The sequence below is a fragment of the Portunus trituberculatus genome, chromosome 48 (assembly GCF_017591435.1).
Source record: "Portunus trituberculatus isolate SZX2019 chromosome 48, ASM1759143v1, whole genome shotgun sequence".
In the NCBI taxonomy this organism is placed as follows: domain Eukaryota; kingdom Metazoa; phylum Arthropoda; class Malacostraca; order Decapoda; family Portunidae; genus Portunus; species Portunus trituberculatus.
The window spans coordinates 12,200,687-12,215,317 of NC_059302.1; the positions used below are offsets into that span (position 1 = coordinate 12,200,687).

The 14,631-nt window shown below is 38.0% G+C and overlaps 1 protein-coding gene across 1 annotated transcript in view; it reads left to right on the plus strand.

Moving 5' to 3' along the window:
• LOC123498411 (organellar oligopeptidase A, chloroplastic/mitochondrial-like) overlaps window positions 1-8,010 on the plus strand; it is a 40,012-nt gene extending 32,002 nt beyond the window's left edge. The window contains exons 8-14 of the mRNA XM_045245518.1: window positions 1,247-1,373; window positions 1,580-1,783; window positions 4,900-5,077; window positions 5,206-5,318; window positions 5,589-5,756; window positions 6,101-6,316; window positions 6,693-8,010. Of these exons, the coding sequence (XP_045101453.1) occupies window positions 1,247-1,373; window positions 1,580-1,783; window positions 4,900-5,077; window positions 5,206-5,318; window positions 5,589-5,756; window positions 6,101-6,316; window positions 6,693-6,822 (1,136 nt within the window). The 3' untranslated portion in view covers window positions 6,823-8,010. The remainder of the gene's footprint in view (window positions 1-1,246; window positions 1,374-1,579; window positions 1,784-4,899; window positions 5,078-5,205; window positions 5,319-5,588; window positions 5,757-6,100; window positions 6,317-6,692) is intronic.
• Window positions 8,011-14,631: the final 6,621 nt, after the last annotated feature.

Consider the following 14,631-nt stretch of genomic DNA (forward strand, 5'->3'; position numbering starts at 1 on the left):
GCCAGTAGGAATTGACAGTTACATGAACATGTTTGCGGACGATACTAAAATTATGAGGAGAGTAAAGAATGTGGAAGATTGTAACAAACAGGAAGATCTTGATAAAATATATGAGTGGAGTAAGGAGTGGCAGATGGAATTTAATATAGACAAGACCCATGTTATGAAAATGGGAAGAAGTAGATACAGACCAAACAGGGATTACAGGCTGGGTGATGAGAAAATTAAAGAGACCAATGAGGAGAAAGACTTAGGAGTAACCGTGCAAAACACTTTGTCACCGGAGAAACACAACAAGATTTTTTGGAAAACATGCAACATGCTTCAAAATATTGGTCTTGCATTCCACTACCTAGATGAAGGAATGATGAAGATATTATGTACCTTAATAAGACCCCAGTTAGAATATGCAGCATGTTTCTGGTCACCGCATTTGAAGAAAAATGTGAAGAAGGTGGAAAGGGTACAGAGGCTGGCAACAAGGATGGTACCAGGACTCAGGGAGTTTGACTATGAGGAAAGACTGAGGAAGCTGGGGCTGACCACATTAGAAGAGAGAAGAACAAGAGGAGACATGATAACTATGTATAAATTGGTGAACAAGATTGACATACTGGACAGAGAGTTGATAAAGGTGACCACAAGTAATCATCTCCGAGGACATGATAAAAAGCTAATAAAGGACATCTGTCTAAATGACGTGAGAAAATACAGTTTCCCGCATCATAGCATTGATAAGTGGGATAAACTGAGCAGTGATGTTGTTGACGCGGTGTGTGTCAATCAGATGAAAGAGAGATATGACAGGAATGGACAAGGAGACAGGTCACAGAGAGCTTAGCTCGGGCCCTGTAATACACAAATAGGTAAATACAAATAGGTAAATACACACATGCACACATGCATTGAAAACATGCCTCTTACATGAGGGAAATCAGTGGTAGACACTGCCTTGTGGTTGTGAAGTCAGCTGTGTAAACACTGATTTCATGTCTCTAATATCTCAGACAACTCCTGAAATGACATAGATGATGTAAGTGCTATTGGGTATATTTTGCCAGTATATAAGCTGAATGGCTTAGAATTAATAGTCAAAAGACAAAAAATGCCTACTGGTGCACTCAGGATAGAATATAAAAGAAAAAATATCCTGAAAATGTCTGACATCTGATATCTGGCTTATTGAGGCCTAAGTAAAGTGTTGTGATATATTAATTTACAACATTTGTGTGTTTTTCCAACACAGCAAAAACTGCACAGGACAAAGAAATAGCATCACTGCAAGAGTTTGCTGAGACCAGAGGGTTTGAACTTCAGCTGGAAGCCTGGGATGTGCCCTACTGGAGGAGGAAACAGAAGCGCCATCTCTTCAAGTCAGTGAGGAAGGATTTTCTTATATGAATGTATTTATAAAAAAAAGAAATAAGAGATTTATTTACATAGTATATATTAGGTTCATTATGTCATTCTACATCTCCATGTCATGCCTTGCTATTCTGTGTGATTTCAGCAAAATTTGTTACTGTACTGCTCACAACATCATTGATGTTTGAGGATCAATAATGTGGACTATTTACAGCTTTGATGAAACTCAACTTCGAGACTACTTTCCCTTTGAGCATGTCTTCGTCAGTCTCCTAGAACTGTGCTCAGAGCTCTTTGGCATCTCCTTTGAAGAGATCCCTGACAAAGTCCCCACTTGGCATCCCGACGTACGCTTCTTCAATATCTTAGATGCATCAGGGGATTATCTTGCTTCATTTTACCTAGACCCTTTCCAGAGGTAAGTTGACCAACTGCAGCTCATATTTTTTATTAGGAAACAAGAAGAGGTCATGTTGTTATGTTGTTATTGGAATTAATGGTAGTGAATAAAGTAAGATGTATTGATATGTTAAAGTAGAGAATAAGATGAAGGACTAAAAATGTTTTCTGAAATTAAATAGTGTAGATCAGGGATCAGCAACCTTTTGAACAAAGTGTGCCACTTGATAATTAATAGCATTTATTTTACTATCTTTTGTGCCAGGTGTGATTTTTTCAGCACTATATAGCAGCCATAGCTCATGAAAATTAAAATAATTATTTTACAGTATGTAGTGACCATTGTAATCAAAATAGAATATATTTTCCTGGACATGCATAATATAAATGTAACATTTTTGTAGTATTTAGTATTCTTTGTAACTGAATATATTTTGTATTCTTAATATATACTCACCATATTAATGCGATCCTTGCCCTTGCTTCCCTTTGGCCAAAATTGTAATATTAGGTGAATATCTGAACAGCTTGAGCTTCACACAATCCTTAGAATGATCTGCTGTAAGCCTGATGTGATAGAGGTTGAGGATATGCTTCATATGTGAAAATATCTGCTCACCTTGATATGTGGATCCATATGCTGATAGCAGTACAAAGGCTACTTTCTTCATGCAATTGAATAGGTAGTGATATCCAGAAATTTAAATCAATGCTGCACGAGCATTCGTACTAGTTTCCAATATTTCTTAAAGATCTATAAATTTAACTGACCACAGTGATGAGGACTGAAAGTCAATGAACTGCATTTCCAACTCCTCAGTTTCCATCCACTCAGAGAAAGGTATGTCCAACTCACTGGTCTAATTGAAAATTAAAACATTGGGCCCATCTTGAAATCTGATTGAGAATCCAGACTTTAATTGTTGCTTGTACACCCGAAGATCGGTAGTGTTGACAGGATGAATTGCAGATAAGTTCCACAAGTTTTTGAAATAATGGAAAGAACCAGTTTTGTTATCTATTGGGTAAACTGCAAGCTTTGCAACAAAGGCCTTTCAAGTATCATACAAATCCATCACAGTTTTTCCTGCACCTTGCAGGAGAAAATTTAAGTCATTTAGATGTTTGGTGATGTCTGAGAGAATATAAATTTCACAATCCAATCTCTGTCCTCCAGCTCTGGATAGTCTTGGTCTTTTTCTAATAGGAAAATCTTGATTTCATCAAAGCATTCCACAAATCTCTCCAGTACTTTCCCACAGCATAGCTACCTAACATTGCTGTGCAGGGTTATATCTTGGTAAGCATTGTACATCTCTTCAAAGAAATCTTGAAACTGCCTGTGCATGAGAGAAGAGTGTGCAACAAAAAGAATAACTACTTTTGTAACAGTAGTCATCACCTAGTTGAGATCAGAGCTTGAGATCTTGGCACATAATTTTTCTAAATAAAGTATACAGTGCAATTTCAGAAGGGCATGGCCAATTTTATCCTCAATCATCTTAGTAAAACCCTTGTTTTTTTTTCCCACCATAGCAGGGGCACCATCCACTGCAATTCCAAAAATCTTATGTCAGTCAACCCTTGTCTTCAAAATGATCAGTAAAAGTCTTCTGTATGTCTTCTCCCTTGGTAGTGCCATACATAGGTTTAAGACAGCACAACTCCTTGTGCATCTGTTTCATTATACCTAGCAAAAATAGCAAAGTGGGGAATGTCATTGATATTCACACTTTCATCCAGGGCCACAATGAACATAGATATAGTTGCTAAAGCAGCAGTTTGCTGCTCACTTACATTGTCAGCCATTTTAGAAATACATCTCTCCATGGTTCTAGCTGAGACAGGCATGTATGTCTTTTATCCTTAAGATAACCATGTGTTTGTTTGATATGCCATCAACATGGTATAAATAGAAAAAATAAATTAATAAATAAAGAAAAATAACACCTCAGAACAGTAGAAAACCTGCTTTTATAAAATTTCCATCAGTAAAAGGCTTACAATGCTCAGCAATACACAGAACTAGCTTGTAACTAGCCTCAGTTGCATTGTTTTTGCTAGCTCTCAGGTTTTTAAGTACATTACTTTGTTTCTCATAGTGAGATACTGTTTTCTTAATTGCTTCAGCCTTGTCTGCACTATCTTTGAAAGTCTTATCATGTTTTGTTTCAAAGTGTCTTTTAACACTCAGTGTATGGCACACATCATTCTCACAGCAGAGAACACACACAGCATGATCATTGTGCTAAATAAATCCAAAGTCATTTGTATATGATGACTAAAATGATCAGACATCAAGCTTGACTTTTTTTGCAATAGCCATGGCAAAAGTTAACTAGAAAGTGTGTTACTCATGTACAGTAGCTAAACAGTCACTGAAACACTGACCAGTGCAGTGTGGCTGACACAGGCAGCCGGGGCCATCAGGTCTCACACTCGTCTACATCTTGTATTCATGTATTGTACTCTTGATTGCGGGTACAATATTTTAATCCCGTGCATTTAAGGAAAGAATTATCCAGAATCATATGAAAATTTTAACTGTGATAAAAGTGAGGATGTAAATACACACACACACACACACACACACACACACACACACACACACACACACACACACACACACACACACACACACACACACACACACACACACACACACACACTCTCTCTCTCTCTCTCTCTTTCTCTCATTATTTTGTTTAACTTTTTTCTTTGCTCCTTGGAATCACGTGCCGTGCCATAGTCTAGCACTCAGCATGCCAAGTCTGGCATACATGCCAAAGGATGCTGACTTCTGGTGTAGACTAGAAGAAGAGGAATATAAATTAAGTGATGTAAATATACTATTGAGAGGTCCTTTATTGTCAAGACACAACAAATTCTAGAAAATTACATCCTACATACCTAATTAGCAAGCAGAAATTTTCTGCCGGAGTAGCAAATGATTTTGGGACCAATCTCTGTTTCTTAGTTTTTTTGTACCATAATCATTTTAGCAGTGACTTCAAGGAACAGAATGGAAAAAGAAGACAGCACTTAGTTTTTATTTAGATAATCAAGAATGGGGACAGGTAGCTTTATGCGAGGCAGGCCTTAGGGTTGCTTCTACAGTCTTGAAACTTTTGACAGGCCAGGTGAAAAGTTACAAACAAGGGTGGATGCAGCGTGGAACCTTGTGATCCGTAGCCGCTCAGACATTGCCAAGATGCTTCCTATTACCAACCTAGTGTTTAACTTCACTCCACCTGCCTCAGAGGATCAATCAGCACTACTTACTTTCTCAGAAGTTACCCTTCTCTTCCAGAAAGTAAGGAAATATTGGTATACATTCAGGTTTTACCCAAAAATCATGAATTACTGATGAATGTTACTGACAATGATGTACACCTGTGAAGCTGAATTTTTTTTTTTTTTTTTTTTTTTTTTTTTTTTCAGTTTGGCAGTGCCCTGCAACATCTCCTCACCACAGTGCCATACACAGAGTGCTCTGGGATGACTAACATAGAGTGGGATGCTGTAGAAGTATGTTCCAACTTCATGCAAAACTGGTATGTTGCCATCTTTGCCATGAAGGATTCACTGGAAGAGAATCATATGGACATCCAGATGACCACAAAGGTGTTCTGTATTAGAGCATTATAGGATTGAAATATTATTTATTAGAAAGAATAATTGGTTCTTGTATTCCTATAACATCTCAAACAACTGAAATTATGCTCTTCTAGGATGTCTTTTTACTTCAAGCTGACTTATTACATCAGTTCATATCAGTTTAAGAAAATATATAGAAATGTGCATTTGGATTTGCTGTTTTGCAGGTTACAAGAGCCAGCTGTCCTGCAGCGCATCAGTCAGCATTATGAATCTGGCCTGCCTCTCAGTGGTTCCAGCATCAAGGAATTATTGGCCAGTCAAAACCACATGGCTGGCTATGACCTCTGCTCTGAACTCTACCTGGCTCACCTGGATATGGAACTTCACACAAGGTATTACTTTGAAGGTTTCAGATAAGTCTCCATTCCAAGGTTTCCCTTTCTAATGATATAAGACTCCACAATTATGTGTTTGTAATGAATGTACAAAAAAAATGTCAAAGTGGATGTCATTTTGTAAAAGATGTGAAACATCAGAGATGATGAAAGACTGTATTGGATTCATCTTTGAAGCTATTATACTTGATGTGAATGGTTATTTGAATAGCTGTCATCCAGGTTAATCTGTCATCATTGACTTGTTCTTCCTTCTTTGCTCTCTAATCATAATATCACTTCGTTTTTTTTTTTTTTTTTTTTTTTTTTTTTTTTTTTTAAACAATATTCCTTAATTTTAGGAAGAACTACTGGCTAGATATTGCACGAGAACTGTGGCCATCTTACCGGCCATTCACACTTGACAAGTACGATGCACATCTCTGCTCCAACACGGCTATTATGGCGGATGTGTGGGCTGCTGCGTACTACTCTCACCTGTGGTCTCGCATGGTGGCTGCTGACGTGTTCCAGGCCTTCAGGGAGCCACAGGAGACGGATGGTGAACTTGGTGAAAGGTAAATATTGATCCTTGCGCGAACTTGGTGGAGGGAAAATGTTGGTCTCATGCCCTTGTTAAGTGATGCATCCATTCAGTACTGCTAATCTTTACAAGCACATATAGGAACAAAAAAGAGGGAATGAAGGAACTCTCGTGTGTCGAGCCTTTATAATGTTTAGATATGGCTGTGAAAGAAAAAAAATATCTTGAGCGGTTTACAATTAAGTCAAGGCGTACCAAGTAGCAATGTTGATGATATTTCATGTAAATCTTTAAGAATGAAAAGTTATTATACCAGAAAGAACATTGTAGGTGTTTTCTTGTGTTCTCTTTTCTGTCCTTCAGCAATGAAGAATATCTAACAATTGCGTGTTTGTTTCATTGCATTACAGATTTCGTTCCACATTCCTTTCATTGGGAGGAGGGTGCCATCCCAGCGAGGTGTTCCGCAGATTCAGAGGTCGTGACCCATCCCCAGACGCTCTTCATGTCCTGTGTGGCATCAGTCCACAGGCTACCTGAATATACCCCAGTCTAAGCTCTTCCATCCTCAGGATTTTAAGAGTAAGAAAGATTCAGTGAGTTATTTGTGTTCACATGTAATTGTAGTCTTTTTAATCTTGCATAATTATTTTATAAATGTGCCTCAAAATTGTGGGATTTATTTATTTATTTATTATTTATATTTTTTATATATTTTAATGTTAAGAATGTTAAACTTTTTTTCAAATTTCAAGGTATGAATTAAGCACAATAGTATTGGTTGATATTATTTTGTGTTCTTTGAACAAAGATTGGTATTTTTGTTTACTAAACCAATCATATATATTGTCTGAAAGTCACACAATAGTGGCAGACTTAACTGTTTAGGGTTCAAATTAAATGGTAGAATTTGTCCACATTTCCATTGTGTTTATTATCTATTGTGCATCCATGGGGAGTCCATCAGATATGTTCTAGTAACAAAATAATAGGAAAGTTTTAGAACTTGAGAGTAATCATTAAGAATTTCTTTGTCTCCAGAGTATTTATTTATTTATTTTTTAAGGTGAGATACCTTATTGCAGAGTACTTGAATATTTTAAGAAATATTTATGCAACATTTTGGAATTGTTTTTTCAGTTTTATTATAAATTAATTATCCAAGATAAGAGCAAATCCATAAGCTTCAGATGGTTCCACTGCTTCAACAGAAATGTGTAATTAAGTATTATTTACAGATGATCTAGATTATGAGGTGGAAATGTTGCCATCTTGGTATTGAGTGTTAAAGGTACCCACATACAGGCCTTGAAAATGCCTGACTGTCATAAGAGTAACTAAGGAAGACTGCTGTGATCCAAGAACTTACTGGGGTAAGATTATAGAAAGAAAATTAATTGTAGACTAAATAAACTTCACAGAAAATAGAAATAAAAAATATTTTCATGTTAAATTTGTTGTAACTTCTTGTCTGGAGGACTTTTGCTGTACTTCTGTACAGTTTTTGATTCAAGGTAAAGGGAAAATCTGATCATTTATAATTATGTGCACCAGGTTGTCAGTGTGATTGTTTGGCATTCACATTTAATTTTAAATAGAATGGTAATTGATTGTAAATAACAGTAATAATGCAAAGGCAGCCCTGATCCTGTAAATAGATTTTACATGTTTAGTTATGTACAGTATTTGTTTTCTCTAATTTAACAATAAATGATTTATGTTTGAACAGTAGTAATTAGATTAACCTGGGACACAGTAGTGGGTCTCTGGTATGGTCATCCTTAACTCAGGTTTTATTTCTCTATTTTGTTTTCTCATCTCTGATTTTATGAACCTGTTATTGAGTCAGGTGGAAGGCCAGATGAGTGAGATATAAAGTTGACCATATTATTATTTATCTTTCTTTATACTAAGCCAGCAATACCAACATAGTGGCTGTGACAAATCACCACATGGTCATTCACACTCTGCCCTGTCAGTCCCTGGTGGAAAGGGAGCATCTCATGGACCACCCATTGTATTGTGAAGTTTGAGTTTTTAGGTAGAGTGAGTGGTATTCATCATTGTATCTGTTTCTGTCTGGTGGAGAAAGTGGCTTAGCAAATGTTACATGAAAAGTGCACACAGCCATCAACAGTGTGTGTGTAATGGTTTCTGATTCCTATTTACTCATTTGCTTATCTTTTCATTTATTTATTTATGTTTGTACTATTGATGTCCTAAACAAGTTGTAGCATATTTCATTCTTGCAAAGAAAACAATGAAGGAGGAATTTCAAGATAGATATACATGACAGGAACTAAGACAAGGTGTCAATAAGCATATTCACCATATTTCCTTACATCTCTGTGTGTAGACTATAAAGGAAGAGTAGGGAAGTGTTCCATATATGTAACAGAGCTGGTTTATCCCTGCCACTTTACAAGAGACCCATTCCCTTCCCTATTTCTATCTTTAAGCCTTTAGGGAAGAGAGGGCAGGTGTTCACCATATGCAACTTGGTTATACACACCATTATAACACACCCATTCCCTTTCCTATTTCCAACTTAAGTGAAATAAGAGAACCTTTTATAGATTGTCTCATCTTCCATTCGTAATAGTTATCATTACTATCTGTTCAGCCGTTTTGTTCCTTGCTCCCTAGATGTATCTCTTACATCAAAGTCTTTCCACATTTCCCTCTGTTCAGTCCTATCATGTTCTTTGTTTCTCAATAGTGTCTTTTTTCTAATACAATATACTCTTTTCACGGGAATTTATAGGCTACTGGAGACTCCTATCTGAAAGCCAACCTGTTTAAGGAACTGTTACCCTGAGTAAGGAAGCCCTATCTACACTCAGACCATGACCAGGATTTGAACATATGTGCTTGGAGACCCCTTGGCCCCCAAAGCACACACAGCTCCACTTTACCACAGGAACCCTTTTATGTCAAAAAATTTTCCTACATTCATATTTACTCTGCCTTTAGTCCTGTTGTTTTCTACATTCTGGAAAATGTCTCTATCTCTCTCTTGTATCTTACATTCACAAGTGCTTTTCATTCAGTCCTGTCATGCACCTTGTTCTTCAAAATATTTCTTTTATATTTAAGGTGCTCTTTCTACCTTCCCTCTGCCCTATTCTTTGTTCTCTGCTGAGCCTTATATCACTTGCTTCAGAGTCAGTTCCTTCACCTATTGATCTTTTCCCCAAGATAATTTCTTTGTTCAAACAGTATCCTACTTTAATTGGTGAACTTTAAAATTCCAGTTATCTACTTTTTTATTATGTAGCAGCAGTTAGTAGTAGTAGTAGTAGTAGTAGTAGTAGTAGTAGTAGTAGTATGAGAGAGTAGAAGGAAAAGGAGTAAGAGCAGTAGTGAAGGAGCAGTAAAGGATGAATTACTTAGCAGTGATGATATTGTAGTGGTAACTGTAGTGATAATATTAGATGGATAAAGGACAAGTCCATGTTAACTCCAGTAAATTTTTCATTGATTCATTAGCAATAAATGTAGTGGCTTAATTTTCAGTTTTAGCTGTCATGAGGGAAATGTATTACAAAGAGCTCCCTTCTCCAGTAAGTTATTGTTTCATAGTAAGAATGTAATTTGAGTGTGCATTTGGTGGAACGAAACAGCAAACATGGGAGATGATGGTTATATTGTAAACTGAAAGAACAAGATTTTTACTTAAACTGTGCGAACCAGTGGTAGTGTTTGATTTTTACAAGAATGCTATGTAAGAAGATATTTCACTCCGTTGGGCAAGCTAGCTACTGTACAAAGGCAGTGCTGCTAAGTGGTCAGTAGGATAAAACAATGAGACTGCACCAAAGAACATAGGGAGACATGATTTTGTACTAGGAATAGCTTTATAGCACTTGGTATGGTAGTGTAAAGAAACACTTAGTAGACAGCTGCTGTGATATATTTATATAAAAATATACCATTCAAAGATAAAGTGAAAATAAGCCTGCAAAAGCCACATGTTTATCACTGAGGTAAGGTAAACAATGACTGGTTTTGACTGTGGATGATGATGGTGGCAACTTAGTCAGGCTGAGGTCCATCAGGTCACTCTTAATGGCCAGTAAAGTAAGGGGCTTGTGACCTCACTATGTGTTAAGGCAGACACCATGCGGTTGGTCTAGAGAGTCCCCTGAGGCATGGCATCATGTTCTCAGGGAGTGGAAATAGGAGGCAGGCAAGGCATCAGGTCAAGGTAGGCACACTATGTGGAGAAAGGAATGTGGTCATCCCACCGCATTGCCTAGTCACCTTTCTCGCAGCATTCTCACAGTAAACAAATTATGTATTTGTGGTGATGATACACAAAGAAACTCATACTAATTGTAACATCAGCACAGTGAATTACAGGCCAATTAAAACACACACACCGGTAGCTCAGTGGTTAGAGTGCTGGCTTCACAAGCCAGAGGACTGGGGTTCGATTCCCCAGCCGGGTGGAGATATTTGGGTGTGTCTCCTTTCACGTGTAGCCCCTGTTCACCTAGCAGTGAGTAGGTACCGGATGTAAATCGAGGAGTTGTGACCTCGTTGTCCCAGTGTGTGTTGTGTGCCTGGTCTCAGGCCTATCTGAAGATCGGAAATAATGAGCTCTGAGCTCGTTCCGTAGGATAACATCTGGCTGTCTCGTCAGAGACTGCAGCAGATCAAACAGTGAAACTGGATGCCCAAAATAAAGAGAATAAGATATTATGTCAAATAAATTGTATAATAAGGAGATTAAGGCATTTCTATGACAAATTAATTGTAAAAAGTGCACTGAACTGCAAAAATGTTATAATACTGCACTGATAACATACATAATAACAATATAATCTTCATAGAGTCACGCAGATATGTAATTGAAACCATGAGTGGAAAGACCACACAAACAGGAGGTAGGAAACATGCAGCAAAGACTAACAGCTGATAAGTCCAAACTTAAAATGACAGTAAAAGCAGCTCAAATCAGCTGAGATTCAGCAGTGAAACAAAGACTGATGGTTGAGAAGTCTAATCTACAAATGACGAGCAGTAGCTTAAATCAATAAAAAAGATTCATTATTGATATGTGTAAGTTAACAGCTTTTAGAGTCATCTTGAACAACAAGAACAGCTTGAACTTATATGAACAAGCAAAACAGAAGCTTGAGAGAGACCTCTCTAGACTTTGGTTTACGAAAAACTGTTCTCATGCTTTACATGATAGAGAAATGGCCCACAAAAGGTACTTGCACCTTCCATCACCTGAATCTCATGTACTTTATATTTCTTACAGAAATCATACCAAGTCTGTTAATAGCCAAAAACTACTTTATTGTTAGAAAGTGCCAAAATTTTTCAAGATAACTCTTCTTGAGACCCTGGTACCTAGCCAAAAATATCTCCAATAACTTTGTTTCTTAATCTTTCTTTCCTTTATTTCCATCTGATACCACCTATTTCTAAAGATTAATTCTTCACCCTGACCTTTGCTAAAAACTCTTAAGTTGGATGATTTAAGGGCTTATTCCTCCCTCTCCACCACTTGACTATTTTATGCAGCCCATTAAGATCCTTTACAGTGATGCTTTCCATGCCCTTGCTGATCTTAATCCTTGGAACGTTTCTGGACATTCTGTTCTCTGAAACTGTGTCTGTGCTTCCACTTTGCTTAGTCAAACTCTTTCAACTCTATCTATTAACATCTACCTTTCTTGTTGGAAGTTTGCCTACATGCAGCCAGTCCCCAAAAAAAGGTTGACCCTTCTAATTCCTCAGACTACCATCCTATTCCTTTAATTTCCTACTTCTAAAGTCTTTTTTATCAATGAAGGAGTTTTGTTGGCCACATTTCTGTCATGCATAGTGCAAGAACAGACTGTGTTAAACCCAGATTTAGAAGATTTAGGTCAAGAAAATGGGTGAGGAATGTACACTTCCATAGCAGATGCTATCACATCTGTTATGTGCTCATTGCACAGAAATGGGTCTCAGACACAGAAGCAGTTTTCATTCCAAGGAAAATCAGCATAATGCCTTCTAAGGTATCCCAAACTAGAAACACCTCTTCTTTTGGAGATACCGAAGGAAGAATTGCTGCAATAAGACAAAATGCAGTTATGAAATTGTAATCAATGGAGCACAACAGAGAAGAAAGGGTAACAAAATAAACAGAAAAGGTCATGAATGTTTGATCACCCTTCTATGTCTCCTCTTCCTCTTCCCTGAACCTACCACGAATGGCAGCCACCGTAATGTCAGTCAATACACTGGTTGTGAGCCTACATTAACAACTAGAGGTCACACAAGTGGTTGGAGAAAGCCTCCTGAGATGCTCAGGACAATGCCAAACCTAGGTTCTTCTCAGCCCTCATTGTGTTGAGACACTACAAAGTGTAGTGGCTGCTGGCTGCACATGCCACGGAGATCACCTTTCCTCTTACAATACTCCTGCACATGCCCAATGGCTTGGCATTGAAAGCACTGGAGGGACTCAGTGATGTAACTCCTGATAAGGTTAGGTCAAGGGAGTCCGGGACAGTATATCTAATATAGCTGTGTCCAGCACACCATACACACCTTTTTGCAGAAATATTTTCAATATTTTTTTGGATTTTCAACTGAAAGATTATATGATGTAGTGCACGGGTTCTCAAACTTTTTTTCTCGTTAAGAATCCCCGAGTTTATAAGACCATCTGTATGAACTGCCAGTAATCTGACATCAAACAATGTTAATTTAGTGACTGACATTAACTCAATGTGCAATAATACTGCAAAAGATATTATTAAATCAGCCATCTAAGTACCCCTGGAAATCTTGTGAACCCCTGGGGTTTCACAAAATCCTAGCTTGAGAACCTCTGATGTAGTGGTAGTGACAAGAAATTGCATTGGTCAGTAGCTATATTTCTTTATACTTACCAATTTATTTTCATCCCTATCCTTAACCATGTAGAGCAGTGGTTTCAAAACTAGAGGTGGGTTTGATAGCACCAAGTTTCAACTATACTGCACCATGAATTTTGAAGTTGCAAGGTCAAAAGTCAAACATTTTGAAAAAGTTGGGGCCGCCGTGGTACAGTGGAACCATGCGTGCTTTGGGGTCCGAGGGGTCTCCAAGCGCACAGGTTTGTATCCTGTCCATGGTCCGAGTGTAGGTTGGGCTTCCTCACTCAGGGCAACGGTTTCTTAGCGGGTGGGCTTTGAGATAAGAGGTACCCAAAAAAGTATCCCCTTTAGCCCATAAATTCCTATGAAGAAGCTCACATGGTATATGGAAAAAAAAAAAAAAAAAAAAAAAAAAGCAAGATGGAATTTATAATCAATTCCTGGTGTAATGAGAAGTATAGATGCGGGTGGAGGGAGAATGATGGCGCTGGCAGGCTGGTGGTCTTCAGATGTGATTTGTTCTTTGGCAGTTGCTGCTGGTCATGCCTTGGGGTGTGGCAATATGTGCTGCCCCACCCTTCAAGACTGGCCAAGGTACCATCTTTAGATGCCCTGCCTGCCCCATAGAACAACATGTGGCCATCGCGGGAATCTGATGCGATTAGTAATGAGAGGTTTGAAAGGAAAATTATTCTAAGTAAAACTTGGGTGTAACACTTGTGAGGAATGACATTCTTGAATGTAGCTGTGGCATAGTGGATAAGGTGGCAAGTGTGGGATTGGGCAGATGTCCACTAGGTTCGAATTCTATCACATACTGCTTTGAAGCTATGCCATTTGTTGAGTGGTTTAAAGTTCCCTACATGTCACCTTGATACCCAGGGTTCTAGGTGGTTACACCAAAGATGTGCTTGGGTGGTGATATGGACCATAATATGGGTACCACTATAAATAAAATTGTCTGCACCACTAATGAACAGAAGCTTAACAGCACTTCCCACATATACTCTTCAAGTATGCCTACAGGTGCTATAGGCCATGAAAAAAAAAAAAAAAAAAAAAAAAGTGTTTAGCACGAGCAGGGCAATAGCAAGGCCTTGTTTATGCCACTGGTGGGTGTTGTGATGGCAAGGGAAGGCTGCCTGGAACAGGCCATTATGTAAAATACATTTACCGTATCTCGTGTCTGCCTTATAAAAGCAAGTTTCTAAGTTTACTTTGTAATTTAGCTAAGTCACATTGGGAAAAAAAAGTCGCAAAGTTAAAGTCACACCTGAAAAAATTAGTCATACCCAGGCTCTGTCCAAAACTATTTCGCATGATGACGTCTTATAGATCTGCATGGCCCCTTCCTGTCCTAAAACTTTATTATGCTCACAGGTCAGTGGTAGGGAAAGGTACCCACCAGCATCAGTGCTGCTGGTATCTATGATTTGTGCAAAATACATAGGGAAAGTTGAATTAGTAGAAAACAGATTGACATGGC